This window comes from Chionomys nivalis, chromosome 1 (assembly GCF_950005125.1).
Source record: "Chionomys nivalis chromosome 1, mChiNiv1.1, whole genome shotgun sequence".
Lineage (NCBI taxonomy): Eukaryota > Metazoa > Chordata > Mammalia > Rodentia > Cricetidae > Chionomys > Chionomys nivalis.
Genome location: NC_080086.1, coordinates 150,610,506 through 150,630,373, shown reverse-complemented (window position 1 = coordinate 150,630,373; position 19,868 = coordinate 150,610,506). Strand labels below are relative to the sequence as shown.

The 19,868-nt window shown below is 48.3% G+C and overlaps 1 protein-coding gene across 1 annotated transcript in view; it reads right to left on the bottom strand.

The window, feature by feature from the left end:
• Positions 1-19,868, bottom strand: part of Actr3b (actin related protein 3B) — a 102,132-nt gene that overhangs the window by 14,491 nt on the left and 67,773 nt on the right. Inside the window, exons 7-9 of the mRNA XM_057772846.1 lie at positions 18,450-18,593; positions 16,320-16,493; positions 15,113-15,205 (exon numbers count right to left, since the gene is read on the bottom strand). Coding sequence (XP_057628829.1) covers positions 15,113-15,205; positions 16,320-16,493; positions 18,450-18,593 — 411 coding nt within the window. The remainder of the gene's footprint in view (positions 1-15,112; positions 15,206-16,319; positions 16,494-18,449; positions 18,594-19,868) is intronic.

Below are 19,868 nucleotides of genomic sequence, written 5' to 3'. Positions count from 1 at the left end.
GGGTCCATGAGAAAGAACTGTGCTTGTTTCTTACATGAAAAAAAGGGGACGACGAGGCAGGGGAGATGGCACGGGTGGGGGGGAGCCCTAGCCACATACGTGTGAGGGCCTGTGTTTGAAGTCCTAGAACTCACAGCAAGATGATGGTGTGTGTGTGTGTGTGTGTGATCCTCAAATGAAGTGGGAGGCGGAGACAGGAGACTCCCTGAGGATCACGGGGCAGCCATCCTGATTACACAGTAAATAAGAGACAAAGTGGAAGGGGAGGGCCAACACCCAAGGTTGTCCACTGACCAAAACACACCTGCACTCACACCCACACATGTCCCCACAAACCACACACACACACACACAGACTCACGTGCACAGAAGAAAGAAATTTGGGGTTTTTCAGTAAAAGCAAAGTTCATCTTTCACCAGGAAACACATGTGGCAACTTGCAAGTGCCCAGGAGACACGTATGAGAGCTGTGAAGCCTGGGCTTGCAGGGCAGATGGGACCGTGCATGATGTCATGCTGTCCTTGGGTATCAGAGAATGCTGTGGCAGCATACACAGGGACCCTGCCCACAGTCCCTGAACAAGGGCTGACAGCTCACTGTCACAATGCCTGTTTGCCATCTGAAACTCACACTTCCTCACTGAGAGACATCCTATGAGCTGAGTATTCGCAGCTCAGCACAGTGACCATGCTCGTACCAGGGAGGTCAGCACAGGCAAGGGCTCAAAGAGGACTAAAAACCAAACACAAACAAAAACCCCATACTGTGTAGACAAAAGCTGAAAACAGCAGCATGAATACAGGCAGGATGCAGGCAGCCTTGGCCATCAGAACGGCTCTCAGAAGTTAAGACATTTACTAAGGCAGTGAGAAGGTGGATGGGACAGTAAAAAGAGGGGGCATAGGACGGTTATGCACAGAACACATCATGTGTGAACATGTATGAAAACCTCATAGCAACAGTGATGCTGAGGGAAACGAAGCCCCTGGAAGAAGCAAACAGAAGGATGACAACAGCAATAAGTCACCTGAGAAGCATCATTCTTTGAGAGCCCACAGGTTGTCCTGACTCGCGCCAAGTCCTCTCAGTCTCCCACCCTGTGAGCAGGTCATCTGAACCTGGCAGCCTGCAGGCTTGTTTGTGAGTGGATTTTGTTGAGGCAGAAAACTTATTAAACACAAAATGGGCTTAAAACACAAGTCAGTTCACACTAAAGGTGCTGGTGCAAGAGTTGATCTTAATACCAAGTCTACCTTCTCCACAGGGCTTCCTGGCGGGTGTGTGCATGCGGTCTGATAACAACCTCAATAGTCCATCTCCATCAAACTAGTTATCAAAGGACACTGAAGGAGGTAAGACTGACCATTAGGAAACGTCTACTAAGTAGTCTGGCCAACACCACTCTGGCTTCAGGGACAGACAGCAATACAGGACATCATCTCAGTGACACCTTACTCCTAGAACGGCCATTTGTTTTTTTCAAGGAAATGTCCTTTCATGGGCTGGGAATGTTACTCAGGGTAGAGAGCTTGCATTAGCAGGCATAAGGCCCAGAGCTCAACCCCAACAACAACAACAACAAAATGCGTATTCGCTTAAAAAAAAAAAAGCGCCGTTAACAACTATTTTAGTCCATTTACATACTACATTCGTAGAAAAGGGCAATATTAAGCAGCTAGTTAATGTTAATGTAACGACCTCTCGTGTTTTAGAGACTAAGGCATATGCTACATGAATTTGTTACACGATTTTTATCTGAACACATTTGCTATTTAGAAATAACATCAAGTCAGCACGAGTGATGTGTCCTGCAGTGTAGGTGAATCTTTCATGAACATTCCGTCAGCCATGTTCTCTCCTACCACCACTTCCTTCTTTTTAACCCCTGAGCTCATCATGTGTCCTCCTATGCACTTCAGGTGTGTTCTTAGTAAGAATGCCACCACCATCCAGCCACCCTCTGCATAGCCGCATCCACGCACTGTCCCTTTCCTGCCTTGTTACTGTGCCCTTCAACAACTTTTACAGCATTTTCCCTCGCAGTCCAAAATCCAGTCCGACTTTTACAACTACTTGTCATGTCTCTGCAATGGATTTCTTAATTATATATAAAAAATAATTCTAGGCTATAAAATAAATGTTCGCCAGAATACTTCTGGAGTGCTGTGAGCTCTTGGGTTGCCTCTTGAGGTGGAACATGTTGGGTTCATCTGCCTTCTCTGCAGCTTTAAGAGGAAGCACTACACAGAGACTACGCCCTGCACACCACACTGCACAGACTACACAGAGACTACGCACTGCACACCGCATTGCACAGACTACACAGAGACTACGCACTGCACACCGCATTGCACAGACTACACAGAGACTACGCATTGCACACTGCATTGCATAGACTACACAGAGACTACGCACTGCACACCACACTGCACAGACTACACAGAGACTACGCATTGCACACTGCATTGCATAGACTACACAGAGACTACGCACTGCACACCACACTGCACAGACTATACAGAGACTACGCACTGCACACTGCACTGCACAGACTACACAGAGACTACGCACTGCACACTGCACTGCACAGACTACACAGAGACTACGCACTGCACACCACACTGCAAGACTACACAGAGACTACGTACTGTGCACTGCACACTGCACTGCACAGACTACACAGAGACTACGCACTGCACACTGCACTGCACAGACTACATAGACACTACACACTGCACACTGCACTGCACAGACTACGCAGAGACTACGCACTGCACACCGCACTGCACAGACTACACAGAGACTACGCACTGCACACTGCACTGCACAGACTACACAGACACTATGTACTGCACACTGCACTGCACAGACTACATAGACACTACACACTGCACACTGCACTGCACAGACTACGCAGAGACTACGCACTGCACACCGCACTGCACAGACTACACAGAGACTATGCACTGCACACCACACTGCACAGACTACATAGACACTACACACTGCACACTGCACTGCACAGACTACGCAGAGACTACGCACTGCACACCGCACTGCACAGACTACACAGAGATTACGCACTGCACACTGCACTGCACTGCACATAAACATCACTGAGGAGCCTCACTGGGAAAGAGCAAGCTGTCCAGACAAACAGACAAACGGTGTGGGGATCCGCGACCTCCACATATTCATCTCACCCACTTCAGACGCACAAGCTAACACCAAACAGATAGCGGGCTAACGACAGAGTTTCTAAAACGAGCTAGTGATATAGAGATGTAGATATTTCTAAAGCTTTAAGACCTGAGGGTAAATTAAATATTTAGATAGTACACAAAAAGCAAAAGAAAAAAAACAAAAAATAAACTGAACCTCATGAATTCAACATTTCCATTCTTGTTCAAAATATGTAACTAAGAAAATTAGCCGGGTGGTGGTGGCACACGCCTTTAATCCCAGCACTTGGGAGGCAGAGGCAGGCGGATCTCTGTGAGTTCGGGGCCAGCCTGGTCCATGACAGCCAGGGCTGTTACAGAGAAACCCTGTCTCAAAAAACAAAACAAAACAAAACAAAACAAACAAACAAAAAAAAAACTAAGAAAATTAAGACAATCCATAGACTAGGGGGAAAAAATCTGCAACACACTAGAGATTATAGAAAGAACATTTATAAAACAATAATAAACTAACAGTAAAACAGGTTGACGATCAAGCAGTCACCGTCCCAGGATACTCCTCAGCAGAGTCCCCTTCTGTCACACCCTGGAGTCAGCTCCATAAGCCCACACTTCCTGAGGACACAGAGCCCCATGCTGGCTACTTTTGTGTCAGTCTGACTCAGACTAGAATCATTTGGAAATAGGAAACCTCACCTGAGAAAATACCCTGACCCTACAGTCCCCCTCCATGCAAACCTATGGTGCATTTTCCTGATTGGTGATTGAGGTGGGAGGGCCCAGCTCATTGTGGGTGGTGCCACCCTGGGCTGGCGGCTCTGGGTGCTATGAGAAGGCAGGCTGAGCAAGCCATGGGCAGCGAGCCAGTCAGCAGCGTTCCTCTTTGGCCTTGGCTTCAGTTCCTGGTGATGGAGTACGGCCTGACAGTCGTAAAGTGAAATGATCCCTTTCTTCCCCAAGTAGTTTGTGGTCGTGGTGTTTTACCGCACCAACAGAGACCCAACCAAAAGAAGCCCTACACCTTGAGCCCTAGCACTCCCTTCCTCCTTAACTGTCACAGTGGTTCACCCCTCACCCACTGTCCTGCTGCCCCCAACAGCATCATCCACACAGTGCTGTGTCCCCATTCAAGTGCCAGGTAACCCTGCAGTCTCTGAATGATTACCAGAGATAACATGTCCTCTAAACACCAATGAGGGAATGGATCTCACAGGGCTGGACAGCTCCTATGCTCCTGCCACCCTCCCTTCTCCACACACACGCACACAGACACACACACACACACACACAGACACACACACTTCAGTGCCTTCCATACCTTCTATCTTGCCTGGCCAGAGATCAGCTCCTGCCCTGGACCCTCAACAAATCAGCCTCAACAGAAGGGCCCTCTTCCCCCTTCATCTTCACAATATACAGTCTTCAATAGTCTTAAAGTAAAACTCAACGTACACTCAGCTGCTGAAGTCAAAAACAATCTGACTTATTACAGCCACAGCACAGAGCTTCCCCTCTCCTCCACGGGCTTAATTCAGCTAATTCAATTTATAGAAGCATCCTATCAGAGAAGATAACTGCAGCTTCTTCTCTGAACTAAATCTAAGCTGAGCCTACACATCTCAAGTTCCCAGCTGCCCTACCCAATCAGAGTCTGCTCCCGGGACCTCGGGACCTCGCATCCCTCTACTGTATCCCCGCTAGTCCACTTTAATTAGTGAGACTGGGTCACACTGACAGCAGTACCAACAGAAACAACCACTCAGTGGTATGGATTGCGTGTGAAATGCCTCCCCGGGCGCCTATGTTGAAACACTTGTCCCCAGCCAGTGGCACTGTTTTTGGAAAGTTGTAGAACTTTGGGAAATTGGGGTCTGGCTGGGTCTCTGGGGAGATGGGCTTAGGGTTTATAGCCTGACGCTGCTTCTTTTTCTATCATTGCTATTGGCTGCTGATCTGTGAGAAAGCAACTGCCACCACACAGGCCCCAAACCACATGCTCACCACCATACCCCACTGCCAGGCATTGCCCCTATCATACAGGCCAATCACCACATGCTCACTGCTATAGCCCACCCCCAGGTACCCCCACCACCACATCCTACTGCCAGGCATTGCCCCCCCGCATCACACAGGCCCACTAATACATGCCCACTGCCATAGCTCAACCCCAGGCACCCCTATCACCACACCACACCCACCACCAGGCACCCCCCCCATCACACAGGCACACTGCTGTCACAAAGTCACCCACCACCATCCCTTCCCTGACACTACGGACTATCTCTCCATAAATGGTAAGCCAAGGCAAAGCACTTTAGGCAAAGGGACTAACACACTCAACATGTGTCGGTCACTACGCCACATGCTGTTTGTCCCACATGAGCCTCCTGTCATTCTCAAGGCCTCCTTACCCCCTTTTCTTTTAAAGGACTGGTAGATGGAATGCTGGCCCAAAGGCACACAGCTAGGAAACTGCAAGCCTGCATGACTCAGAGCTCAAGGACTTGGGAGAAAGGGAACAAACATTTACTTAGAAACTAAATTTCTTCACCCTGCCCATATTCCTGCATGCCAATACTACTGCATGCCTTTACAAGTAGTCCCTAGTTACAGCAGCCAGCAGACCTCTGACACCACAGACCTTTGGCACCACAGCGTCCCTATGGGGGCCTTGCTCCAAGGAAGCAAGGCTAAGACACTGATGCTCATGCATGGCTAGGCCAGTACACAGTCTGTGCCACAGCACCCACTCCTGACCATGAAGACAGGGATATGGCGGGAGATGGCGGGAGATGGCGGGAGATGGTGAGAGATGGTGATAGATGGTGGGAGATGGTGATAGATGGTAGAGATGGTGATAGATGGCGGGAGATGGTGATAGATGGTAGAGATGGTGATAGATGGCGGGAGATGGCGGGAGATGATGGGAGATGGTGGGAGATGGCCGGAGACGGTGGGAGACAGTGCATCTCAAAAAACTTCCAACAGGAGCCAGACCTCAGGGTGTGTCCCTCTGAAGAACCTGACAGAAAACGAATGTTCTTATTAGACAATCAGCACATTTCATGGGTGCCAGCCCTGGCTGTAACAATCCTCTGAAAAGACATTTTCCTATACCCAGCCACCCCCACAAACCCATTTAACACTGTCACTGAAGATCTCAATGTACTCAAAGGCCCAGTAAGGCAGGAGGGCATCTCAGTCAGCAAGGGCCAGTTCTGCTCCAGTCAGCAAGTCTTAAATTAGAGCCATTCAACTCAAAAGCATCGGAAACAGAGACTCTCACCCTAAAACATAGCACAGTAGAGAAAAACTGTGACCTGGGGATAGAAAAACACCAAACACCCAACCTAGGAAAGTGTCGGTATTGAAACAGGCTTAATTAAAAACAATGTTTTTGCAAAGTTTTTGATTTGCTAAGTGTTTACAACACCGAGCTAAGTGAACACACAAATAGAGGATATTATATCCATCACCTACGTACACTTCAGGGCAGTAGGAAAAGTTCTGCAATACTGACAGTCAGAGACTGCAGAGAGGTTTCTGTTTGCATGGAAGTTTTTGGAATATTTCAAATCTCCAAACTTGAACATGCATTTTAAATGAGAATAATGACCTTTGCGCCCCTACAGCGTCTAAACTTCCTATGATGAAGCAGGTTTTTAACACCTAATGCTCTGACCACCGGTCTCCTTCTGTTGCGCCCCCTGCTCCAGTGGCTCTGGCTCCATGTGCAGTGTCCCTTTGCTCCATGTGAGGGTGTCAAGTGATCATGAAACCCAATGTCTTGTCTAGACTTTTTTCAAGTGCGATTATGCAATTGCCTCCCTGCCAAAAAATCTCCACTTGAAGTTATTTTTGCACATGGAAAGGCCTCTTCTCTCTGCTGGTAGAGAATGCCAGGGCACAACATTAGACACACATATAACCTGTCAACCTCCTGAAGTTTAAGTCAGAAAGGTTTAAAATAAAATCTGTACCACCAGCAAGTTAGTTCACTTGCTGGTCCCTAATATGGACTGGGGGCATAGCTCTCTGAGGGGGGCTGGCCACATGCCAAGCACTAAGTCCCACCTCCTACCTGCTTGAAAAAAGTAACACAATATCAAAAATAACCAAACTGCCTGCTCTTGTTCACATCAATGCATCTCAGGCTTGAGGCACTCCTAATTCAGTTTGACAGGTACACGGCGCCACCTATGAGCCATCATTTGTAACTGCAGGTATAATGTTAGCTCAGGCAATCCCAGCTACTACAGCAATTCCAGCTACTCTGGAGGCTGAGGAAAGACGATTGAAAGCAAGATCTGCCTGGGCCAAGAGTAAGTTCAAGGCCACCCTTAGCAGCTTAATGGGGCCTGGTCTCAAAAAGATTAAGGGGCTAAGAAGGTAGCTCAATACTATAATACTTGCCTAGCATATACAAGGCCCTAGGTTCAACCCCCAACACAGGCGAAAAGGGGAACACTTGCACACACCGCATGTGGGGCTCCATCGGTTCCATTCCCAGTAGTGAAGGAAAAACAAACAGAGAGAGACAGGCTGTGTCTCCTCTCCACAGTGTAGACATCACAGCAGCTCCAAGTTCCACTGCAACTGAAGTGCACAGAGTTTGAGCACACACCTGAGAGACACACAACTGTGTGACGCCCAACCTGTCCCTGTTGAAACCCAAGCAACTGCTCAGGGCTGCTCTAGGGGCCGTCACCACCAGTGACGACTAATGCAGGAATCACCCCATCTCTTAGTTTCTAGGGGCCGTCACTACCAGTGACCACTCGTGCAGGAATCGCCCCCATCTCTTAATTTCCTTCAACTGCATTACTTTGGCCTCTGCACAACTCCTCTCTCAAAGCTAGTTCTGTGGAGAAAGTGCCACCTGGCAGGCCCAGGGACAGTTATCCATCCTGCGTTCTCTCTGAGACTCTCTTGGCTTCTAGGGTGATTAATTTTGTGTGTTGACTGGCTACACTATCACACCTGGTGACTGAACCAAACACGAATTCAGGTGCTGTGTGCAGTAAGAGTAAGTGACGTGCTGTGGAAGGTGACAACCCGTCAGCTGAAGGCCAGAAGAGCAGTCTGGGGTGTCCCCAGGATGGGATTCTATCCCAACATGCAGTAGCAGTGCCTGCCTGAGTTTCCAGCCTGCTCTACAAATTCCAGGCTCGGCAGCTCCACAGCCCATCCTTACAATACATCTTATAGTGATTTCACTGTGGGGGAGAAGGGAGGAGAGAGTGGAGGGAAGGAAGGGAAGAGAAGAGAAAGAACAGAGATGGGAGGGAAGGAGGGAGGGAGAGAGGGAGGGAGGGAAGGAGGGAGGGAGGGAGGGAGGGAGGGAGGGAGGGAGGGAGGGAGGGAGGGAGGGAGGGAGAGCCCTGCTTCTGCTTCTCTGCTTAGGCCACTGCACATCCATTCCAAAATCCTCAGTAACCCTCAGGACACAGGACAAACTCAATCTAAATCCATGCCATCAGGTCTTGCCTGAGAGTCACAGCCAGCACACGGTGGCTCACCCCTCTCCTCCATGCCCCACGTGATCTGGCTCTTTGCACATCTCAGGCTCCTTGCTCACTACCATGTCTACACATCAGGACCAGGGATGCCGAATCCATTTCCACCCAGAACACACTCTACTCCTGGCCCTGCGAACAGATTCTCCCTTTTAAAGATGTATTGTGTTCTTTAGTTATGTGTATTATGTGCACACTCTATGTGTATGTTCATACATATGTGCAAGTGCCTGCAGAGGCCTGCTGAGGGCACTGGAAGCCCTGGAGTTGGGGTGCAAGCTGCTGTGAGCCACCCACTGTGCAGGGTCCTGTGCAAGAGCCATCTCTCTAGACCCAAATGATTGGTTTTGTTTGGCTTTGCTTTTGCTCTTGTTTTTTCAAGATAGGTTCTCTATAAAGACCTGACTGTCCTGGAACTTGCTCTGAAAACCGTAAACCAGGCCTTGAACTCAAAGATTCGCCTGTCTCTGCCTCCCGAGTGTTGGGATTAAAGGTGTATGCTACCACCACTTTGCCAAATGGATTATTTTTATTTCTCATCCATGCTGCACCCCTGTTCTGAGGGGGTCACACCGGCCTACAGGACTCCAGCCTGAGCTGTCCCATAGTGCAGCCCTTAGTCCAATATTGCTAGTTATACCTGTATCAATTAACATTAAGCAAAATTTTAATGCTTTCTTGTTGCAACATGTTTGAAGGATGAGCAGCCACATGTGGCTGGTGGCAGTGCCTGGATGCCCAGCTGCAGACACATCCACCATGGTGCAAGTAGGGGAACGCTAGCTCCAGGAGCCCCTGGACCATGTCCAACCAGGGCTCCCACAAATCATTATGCTCAATCTACTGTATGTAGTTGCATGCCTGGACCCTGGGTGCCAGTACTGGGGCTGGCAAGTGGCCAACAGATGCCCCTCAGTGGGGCATCATGAGACATCTTCATCTTACCCCTGCAATAAAAATCCCTCAACTCAGTAAGCCCTGACCAGTTGTTAACATCAGGCTTCCCTTTCCACCTAGACAAAAAGAAATCCTACGGTTTTGGAGTGCAGTAGCAGAAGCATAGTTCAATAGTACAGAAGTGGGTTTGGAAATTCTGGAACTGTGCAAGCCCGCGACCCTACCCAAATCTAAGCAGCTGCCGTCCCAGCTGCTCACATCTTAGACTTCAGCCTGGATTTCAGCTGGAAAAGGACAGTGGGCTGGGATGTAGCTCACTTAGTGCAGTGCCCACCTAGAATGACCCATATCTGATCCCCAGTACTGAAGGACGGGGAAAGAAAAAGGATAAAAATGCCACTGATAGGTATGTTTTCTAATTTTCTGTTTCAACTGTTGAAGATATCAGAGCCATTCAACATTAACAAATAGTGTACACAGCTTGCTTACTTTGCCCCGTGCTGTTCTGATTTAAAAGGCACTAAGTTAATTACTATAACAGACCTGACTCAAGCCACTAGTTACAAAAACCAACTGTGAGCATTATCGAGATGCATTCTCATCTTCTTGACGACAGAACAAACAGGCACTTTCCCAACTTCCACTCCAGGGCCAAAGCAGGATGGCAGACATCCTCTTACAGCTACCCCTCCCACCCCTGCTGCAGCCCAGGCTTCAGGAAGGATGAACTCCTTATGCACCCGTAGGTCCCCACTCAATGCTCAGGGTCTCATGCCAGGCCAGCCTCTCCCATACGGGTTCCACAGGCCAGGTCTGACAGGCTCAGAAGACACCCCCTCAAAGCCTGTCTTGATCCCCTCTAATTAAATGCAATCTGCTCATCCCTCAATTGCCATAACTGCATGATTCACTTGAATGACATTTAGCTTGTAGCGGTTCCCGTTCGTTATTTCAGTATTTTTTGGCTTTTTGATCAATTCCTAAAGACAAGAACACAACCACATACATATTGAATCTCTTTAAATTTAACAATAAGCCTAGTATCAGCAGGCACCCAAGACACCTCACAAACCAGTTCCATGACAGAGCAACTGTAACTGCTCCACCTTCATGCAGAGCAGACAAACTACTAAATACCAGATCATCCAAGAAAGCACCAGCTGCCGACAATAGCTGCCAACTTAGCAAAACTAGAAATGCTTTTCATACACAGGTGCCCCCCTCCACTCTAGCCCTGGCCCAGCTGCATGAGGATCTCTGGGGCAGAATGCAGGCTTCTGTCAACACCAAGGTAGACTGTACAAGCGTCCCAACACCTGAACACACGGGAAGCTACGCGAGGTAAGGAGTAAGTTAGTCAGTTAACTTGGCAGGTTTCTGCAATGGACACATACATCAGATCAACCTGGCTATACCTTAAACAGACACAGACTGTATGTCAATACCACCTCAAAGGAGATGAGCAAACGGTCCACATTTTCAGAGCCATCTTTTATTCTTGCTTTTTGTTTTCTTGTCTGAGAGCCTGGCCAAGTTGTGGGTCTTCCAGCAATCTAAAGTGAGCTGCCTCTTCCTCACTAGATCATAATAAACCCCTGTAGGTCACCAAGATTTTGTCCCTACAGGTCTGGATTACTCAGGGAAGGAGAAGGAGCCACACAAGAAGAAAGATAACGCCCTCTGGTGCTGAACAGAGTACCACAGTGCTTGCTCCAATCTCCTTCCCAGGAGCTCTCTGTGGTTCCCTTCTTGTTATTGTGTCCACATCCATTGTCTAGATCAGCGGTGCTCAACTTTCCTGATGCTGAGACCCTTTAATAAACAGCTCCTCATGTTGTGGTGACCCCCAACCATAACTGTGATTCATAACTGTAATTATGCTACTGTTAAAAAGCTTAGTGTAAATATCTGTGTTTTCCAGGGGTCTTAGGCAACCCTTGTGAAAGGGTCATTCAACACCCAAAGGAGTCTCCGGCCACAGGCTGGAAACAACTGGCCTAGATAAAGTCCTAAGACTAGAGGGAAGACACATGGGAGGATGAGGTCAGGATCCCAGCTGCCTCGGTCCTGGGAGAGGGCAGCCCTACCCGTCAGGTAATCCATCATGGCCCAGAAGATGTGTTTTTTTCCCTTTCTAATCTGAGTTTCCCTGGCCCAGACCATGCTCCCTATCATTCTGATCCACTGATTGCTGTTGGTGTGAAGGGGACCTGGGTTATCGGCAAGAATGGGTCCAACATTGGTCTTGGAGAAGGCAAGCACCTGGGGACAAGAATAAAGGAGAGGCATCCCCTAGAGACCCCTGCAGGTGTTTGGCTATGCACAGAAAGATATCCCGGTGTGGTACAGATTACTCAGTGTGTTTTCTTACATATTTGATTTAGGTGCTCACATACCTACTATCTGTACATTTAGCCACTGAGAAAGAGGTGGAAGGATAATTTTCATGGCAAGCTTCTGTCCACACTCAGGAGAAGGAGCTAGAAAGGGTCCCAGACTGAGCATGCCCCACGCAGGAGTAAAGCATGACAGTGAAACATCGTTGCTCCAAGATGCTGCTTCCAAAGAAGGCTTCCTCCATCCCACACAGGGTGGGTCCATTGACCACTTCCAAATACCCAGGGAGCAGAAGTGCTGCCTGCGCATCCTGCAGCTCTCACTGAGCAGTGCCAGTCAAAGCCACAAACCCTAGAGTGCCAGAAGCCCCGCAGCCATAATTTCACGGAGTCTTCTCTAGACACGGCCCTGACTGGCTGATGAACTAAACACACACCTGCACACACAGCCAGCCAGAGAGAAGTCCCACCTACCTCTCAAAGGCGTAGAGAGTTCTACAATTAGGAACTAGAGACTCAACTGTCTATAGCAAGCTGCCTGCTGTTTTTTGTAAATAACGTTTTATGGAAGCCAGCCTCTTCTAGCGGTACCCATATTGTCTATAGCAGCATTGGCAGAATGGAGTAAATGCAACAAAGACCATATGGCTTCTGCAAAGCCAAAAGATTTACCATCTGGCCCTTTACAGAAAACGCTGGCCAACTCCTAGTTTGAGATTACCGTAAAGAACCCACTCTAGTGGCTGCACCATGGTGGATTAACGCATAGAAAGTGGGCATTTGTAAATCTCAATAGTAAACTTCAATTTACTCCTCACAACCCTGGCTTTCGAAAGAGTCCCTTTCTTAGTGGTTGTATTAGAAGCTGTGGTGCCCACCAAATACTTCCAGAGAGAACAAAGTGACCCAAGGGCTGCCTATCCTGCAACAGCAACCAAGAGTGGCAGCTTCCTGAAGGAGTCACAGAGGATGACAAACCCACTGAGGTTCCACAATGGACACCACCATGAGAAAGACAAAAATCTCCACAGCTCAGCCCTGAGGTTCATTTTCCATGTCAGAATCTGGCCTACATTAATGTCTCAGGAGACAGAGCAGAGAGCCTCATTTGACTCCCCCTTCTCCTGCAGAGTTCAGCTCCATGATAAATGACAGAAAGCGTGCCCAACTTCATTGGGACTTGAATTCTATGTCAATCTCAAGACTACAATAACAACTAACAACCCCAACCCTGTCTGTCTGCCAGCCACCTACCCTCCTCCCCACTACTGCTGGGATAACTAGCTCTGATGTCAGCACAAGCTAAAGTTATTTGAGAAGAGAGAACCTCAATTGAGAAAATCTCAGATTGTGCCAGATTGGCCTGGGGTATAGATGCAAGCTGGGTTTGGTGGCTCACACCTGTCATCCAGGGCTTGAGAGCTGAGACAGAATGATCCCCATGAATCTGAAGCCTAACTAGGCTACACAGTGAGTTCCAGGTCAGCCTGACCTATAGTATGAGACCCTGTCAAAAAACAAAAAAGGAGATGGAATTTTTAGTGGATTCTCCATAGAGCAGCGAGGGGATGGGGGAGATTCAGGTCAGAGCAACGCCACTGCCACCTCAACATCCCCTGGAGAAGACATCCCCATTCCTAGCCCAACACTCACTTCCTCCTCTTCCTCATAAGCCACTTTCACTCCCAAATTCTAACAGCACACCTGACCCAGGCCCTCATCTGCTGGGCCAACCCCACCTTCTAGGAACTGTCTGCATGTGACCTAGTATGCCCGCAGAGGCCATGTGCATCCTTGTCTTGCTAGTTCATGAAGCTTTCTTGAGTTCAGGGTTAGCACATTCTGCAGTGTTACTTAATAACTGAGTAATTCCAAAATGGAAGGGCATCCCAGCTATGCTACCAGACTCAAAGGAGTTCATGCAGGTGAGTGCTGCCTCATTCAAACTACCTTTAGTTTGAATCAGTGAGATTAAGAAACTGAGAAATTCCTTAATAAAATAAACACAAACAAGACCTAAGTGCAAGGCCCCTGAGCCCATCCTGCCCTTCACCTTTCCATTCCGGGTCACCATGCTTTAAGGGCTGGTCTGCATGACCTCCAAGGCCACCGCAGCCCAAGAGCTGTATTACTTGCACTTGGCAGAGCTAGTTCACTTTTCCTGCAACTGTGCACTGTATGTTCCCAGCCTTCACCAAGACCATACAGCCACATGAGCGACACTGAAGGGCAACACGGTAACACACGCTATCTAACGCAAACCCAGTCTATTTAGTTTATCTTTCTGGTACTTCTTATTAGCTGTTTAATATAGACCACTCAGAACTGTAAAATATGCGCATATGAGCTGCATGCCAGTATCTGCTTTCCTACCAGAGACTTTCTCGTGGGAATGTAGCTGATTTACTTCATTCTCTCAAAAGGAACGTAGTATCTGCTGTGGAATGGAGAAGTAGTTATTGCATTGCGACTGAGAACCTTTCTCTGTTTAAAATGCAGATGTCCAAGTGTGCAGAGTGCAATATGGAATCATGAAGTTGGGTATCAAAGGCTTGATGCATACATTCAAATGTTAGCTGAAGATGAAGGATTTCTGCTCTTGCTAACTGGCTGTCAGCAATATTTCCTTTCATGCAATAATTATTAGATTCCTCTTATTTCAAGTTTTACAATTCTAGACAACAAAAGAATTTTTTAAAAAAAATTACATGCTTATTTGATCTGATTGTCCCACTTGAAGCTCTCACTGTCATGTTACCTCAGCACTGACCAGCCCTAAATGCCCTTGGACGAATAAGAGCAGTTCCCAGGTAGCAGGAAGGGGGCACACCTTCCTCTTACAATCAGTACAGTCAGACTGTCTAACTTCAGATCCAGTTTGCCAGAGAAGAAGAAAAGATAGCTCAAGCCAGGCATGGAGACGCGGGCCTGAAAGCCTAGTGCTAGGGAGGTTGGGGCAGAAGAGTCATAGGTTCTAAACCTAGGCCAGCCTGGGTTCAAGAAGAAGGGGAAGAAGGAGGGTGAGGAAGGAGGAAGAGAGTTTTAAAAATCCCTCGGTTGGTAGTGTCATATTCTCAAACATTCCGCTCCTTTGCTCTCTGTCACAGTGAGGAACAGGGATGACGGCACACATCATCGGTAGCTAAAACCTTTAATGCGGGAGCAAACAAGGCACCTTACCTTGTACAGCGGCCGACGCACATCTATGGGACAGTTCTGTATGACCTCATCAACGACATCCGAGATGGACTCCATGAAATCCGGGTTGGCGAACTAAATTTTATAGAGACAGAAAAGAAACGTTATACGTTTTCCTCAAATAACTCAAGCTTTTTTCAAACGACATTTTAAGACTTTGTTTTTATGTTTAATTATATGTGTAGGTGAGTGTGTCTGAGCGTGGGTTTGTGCACACTGGTGCTAGAACCAGGCTGGGATCCTCTGCAAGTGCAGTCCCTGCCGTTACACGGGGGCATGCTTCCAGGCCCCTCAGCGACATTTCTTTAAAGGTGACCAACAAACACACAGTTCCCTAGAACTGCAAGTCCACTGCATAAAAATCAAAGGATGTCAAAGGAATGCGCACGGCCGACCACATGTGTGTGGAGCGATGTGGACATGACATGTGTGCGTTTAGCCAAGGAAATGTACCCATAAGTCACCGGGACAGGCAGCCCTGCTAAGGAGAGCACAGCACCTCACACTAGTCAGAGAGAGAGGAGGGCAGGCACACCAGCTACGTGGCATGCAATGAGAATTACACTTGTGAGTATTGAGACAAGAGAAAAGTTAGACAGGCTTTGAGAGGAAAACGTGCTATAGTGATGGCAGTGGTGTTAGAACTGAACAGCCCTTGCAATAGTCACGGTGAGCAAACAAATAAACACCATTGGCATGAGTTAAATGTACGAAAGTAGGAAAATGTCAACTCCAAATACACTTCAAAACCCAGTTTGTACTCCAAGGTCTCGGAGGAAGAAAGTGACATCCAGTCATTCACCAGCTGGGCATGCACTGCTTTAGAAGGACAATCACAGAGCTGGACAGACTCTGTCCTAACCCCACTTCCATGCAGAGGCCAGTGTACACCAGTCTCCAGGATTAGTGACTTACATTACCACCGACCCCTTAAGGTCAGTTTCAAATCCATTTTCTTCTATTGCTATTCAAAGTTTTCCTCATCTCAAGGAGGATAACCCAACCTTAAGTGTTAAAGCAGGTAAGTCGATGGCAAGGCAAACCAGGCAGCCACAGGGCATGGGGAGAGACCATGCGAAACAGCCAACTTGCTCTCTGAGCCCCTGTACTGAGAGCTGCTCCTGGTGCACACTAGGGGGCAGCATTGCTCCACATCACTGTACTCTGCAGCCTCAGAGATAGCTCTTACCTCAGGGTGAAAGAATATTTCTGGTCCCAGGAACCTTTCATAACCAACATCTATAATGAACTTTTTCTGGTTGATCGCATTGATCCCCGTGTACTGTTTGATCCACTTCCGGGAATCCATGTCATACTTAGCAAATTCTTTGACAATATCAGGGCAAATATAACAGTACTTCTCCTGTGTATACACAAAAAGATATCACCACGCATTAATAACCGCCAGTGTCTCTGCCCTCTGACAAATACACAGGAACCCACACATTACAGACAGCTGACTCCGCCTCTGCTACACTGTAACCCGTGTGGCTGACTGTCAAGCTCGTGTGGCTGACTGTCAAGCTCGTGTGGCTGACTGTCAAGCTCGTGTGGCTGACTGTCAAGCTCGTGTGGCTGGACTGTCAAGCTCGTGTGGCTGGACTGTCAAGCTTGTGTCCTGCTGTCTTTCGGCTCAGACATGACCGCGCTTGAGCAGGTAAAGTCTGTTTTCTCTGCAACTTGGTTATTCATCACTACCAAGTCCACCTAATTTTGTTGCCATATTGTCTGCAATGACACCTCTCTGTAAACATCAGCACCTTGTCTCTCTCCATCCAGGCTTTACGTGCTCCCTTGGCTCCCTCTCCGGTGCCTTCTTACCACTGCCCATGTCTGCAGCAGCAAACTAAGCTCCACCTACTGTAGAGTACAGTAACCAACCACATCCTAACGTCTGTGCGTGCATGCGTGTGCATGGGTGTGATACAGAGGGAGTGCCCTCTAGCTTCCCGCTAGACGTCTGCTTGCAGGGAGATCTCCTGGCCCGCAACATGCTGGTCATGTGTCCTAAGTCACTTAATCACCACTGGAGATACAGTTAATGAAATACTTAGATCCCGGTCAGAAATAATCTAGCACTGACTTCAGTAAACAACGCAGGATGGCAGATACTACAGAGTAAAAGCAGGATCAGGCAGGAGCACTGGGGTTGCTAAGAGATTGCCGCCACTGAAGAAAGGAACACAGCTAAAGGAAACTTGGGAATACTTTAGCCTACAAGGAAGTCTTGAGACACTTGGCAAATGTTTCCGCAATGGAGAAGGGACCAGCTCCACCTTTTGCTTTAGCACGGAGAGTTTCCCCAGTCCTGGAAGGTCCAGGCCCGGGAGGCAGGGGTTAGTGGTGCCCTTTTTGTAGGATCCTGCCTGATATCTGCCCCATCCTGAAAGGATGGTTTTCAACGAGTATCAGCCAAATGTGGAAATCTTGTCTTGTGCATCCTTGCATTCAACCAGCCTCGGGAGAGGCTCAGCTGAGAGGAAAACAGCGGGGGGGGCTAACCCTCACCCCCACACACACGCACACAACTATCCTGAACCTCAAAACCAGAGAAAGGAGATACTTCAGGTCACACGTCACACCCCACCTCCGACTCTTCTCCAGATCCAAACAGAACCCTTCCTCCTTCACTCTATAGAATAATCAGCCTTGGACTCTTAAGAATCTCCTTCATTCTGATTTTTTTTTTCATGTTTTGAGTTTGATAGCTGAGAAGAAAATTCCTTTAAAAGGCTCTGTAACTGCTATACCCAGAGTAATAAAAAGACAGCCAGGTCAAGTAGACACTCTAAATAATGACCAGAGAGCCACTTTGGTTCTTTTGTTACTAAAGATTCCTGTCACTGGTCTAGTGCTGAACCGAGGTCTGGAGCCACGCAGGGGGATTGTGTTCAAGGATGCTAGGCCTCAGACTGTCCTGGTTCTGAGGAGCATTTTCAGGGCACGAAGGCAGGCAGGCACCACGGGATTCCTGACAGCTACGCTGCTGCTGCGACTTGCCCCTGATTCCAAAAGGAAGCATGGAGGGAGATGTGGAAGCAGCGTGCAGCTAATTGAAGGTTTTGTTTAATTAGGTTCCAATTAAATGATGCCCTACTGCACACACCGGTGGCTCACCACCAGTTATCAAGTCGCTCTCTGTGTAGAAGAGCGCACTGATCCTCAAGTCCCCTGCACACTGAACTCACTGGTAAGACAGTCAAGGCCACACTCTCAGGGGACAGTAAGGGAGCAGGAGGGGGGTGATGGGCATCGAGGGAACATCCAAGCACCATTTCTCTCTCACCCCCAAACCAGCCAGGGTCCCTTCTGTTTTTACCTTAATGGCTTTTGCGGTCTCCAGTGACTGCTCAGGAGGGATTCCCACCTCCCGCTCCCTTAGCAGCTGTTGAATGAAATACGTAATATCTCTACCTGCAATTGGGATGTGTTTGATGCAGCTTCCAATTACATAACCTTCTGCCTGGAGAGGAAGAAGAAGCAGGACAGCCATGTCAGTAAAACACAGTCCAGAGCCAACTGGACCCAGGAGGTTCCCAGCCATACCTTCCCAGCCTCCCCTCTGGTTACTGAACTAGCATGTAAGGGCTTCCATTCATGAGGCTCAGCACCTAAGGTCCTTTTAAATGACTGCATCTGCAGTTCTATTAATATTTAAAATTCTAAATGACTCCAATAACCTGAATCTCCATAAGCAATCAAAATGTTGTTTTCATTAGGAACACAGGAGAAACTGCACAGGTTTAGTTCGTTTCTAAAAGACAATGCTGTCTGAGAGAAATCATGTTTTCTTCTAACTAGACAGGAAAGACTTTGTCTACATGCTACTAAACCAACTATAAATCTCCTAATTCGAAGCCAGTGACAAAGCCTGCACTTGGGAGGCAGAGGCAGGCGGATCTCTGTGAGTTCGAGACCAGCCTGGTCTACAGAGCTAGTTCCGGGACAGGCTCCAAAACCACAGAGAAACTCTGTCTCAAAAAACCAAAAAAAAAAAAAAAAAATTTATTTATTACATATACAGTATTCTGCCTGCTTGTGTATCTGCACCCCAGAAGAGGGCACCAGATTCCATTATAAGATGGCTGTGAGCCACCATGTCACTGCTGGAGTCGAACTAGGGACCTCTGGAAGAAGAGTCGGTACTCTTAACTGCTGAGCCATCTCTCCAGCCCCCTGGATCCAGACTTCTAACCTTCATGCCTAGTGTGGAGAAAATACTCTGAGGACATTTATAGTGTAGATAAAACAAAACCCTGCCTGCCGGATATGTGCCTTACAGCAGATACTACAAATTCAACAAAGGGTTCCACTCAAAGAAGCTGACCAACCAGGGCCTCTGCAGACCAGTGTGGCTCAGGATCTGCATTCTCCCTGCCGCCTTCCTTAGCTACTGAAGGCATGTCTGCGAGGGGCCCACGGGGAGTCCACAGTGACTCTGCTACCGACTCGCAGGGCTAATGCCCACAGCACTAGAGTCCCCTCACTGACCTTTTGTGGGCACAGGCTTGCCACAGAAGCCGCAAGGCTGGCTACCCATCCAGCTTGTCTGCAAAGATACACACTGGGGACACTGGTGGTCGGGCCTCACACTCTAGCACTTCATGGCTTCTGGACCACAAGGCCCAAGGGAAAGAAAGGGCGCGGGGGTGAGCCACTGCTCCACGCTGCAGGTGCGCTCTCGGCAGGCGCACAGATGGAGCCACCGAAAAGCTGCAAGGACCACCTTCCCAAGGCT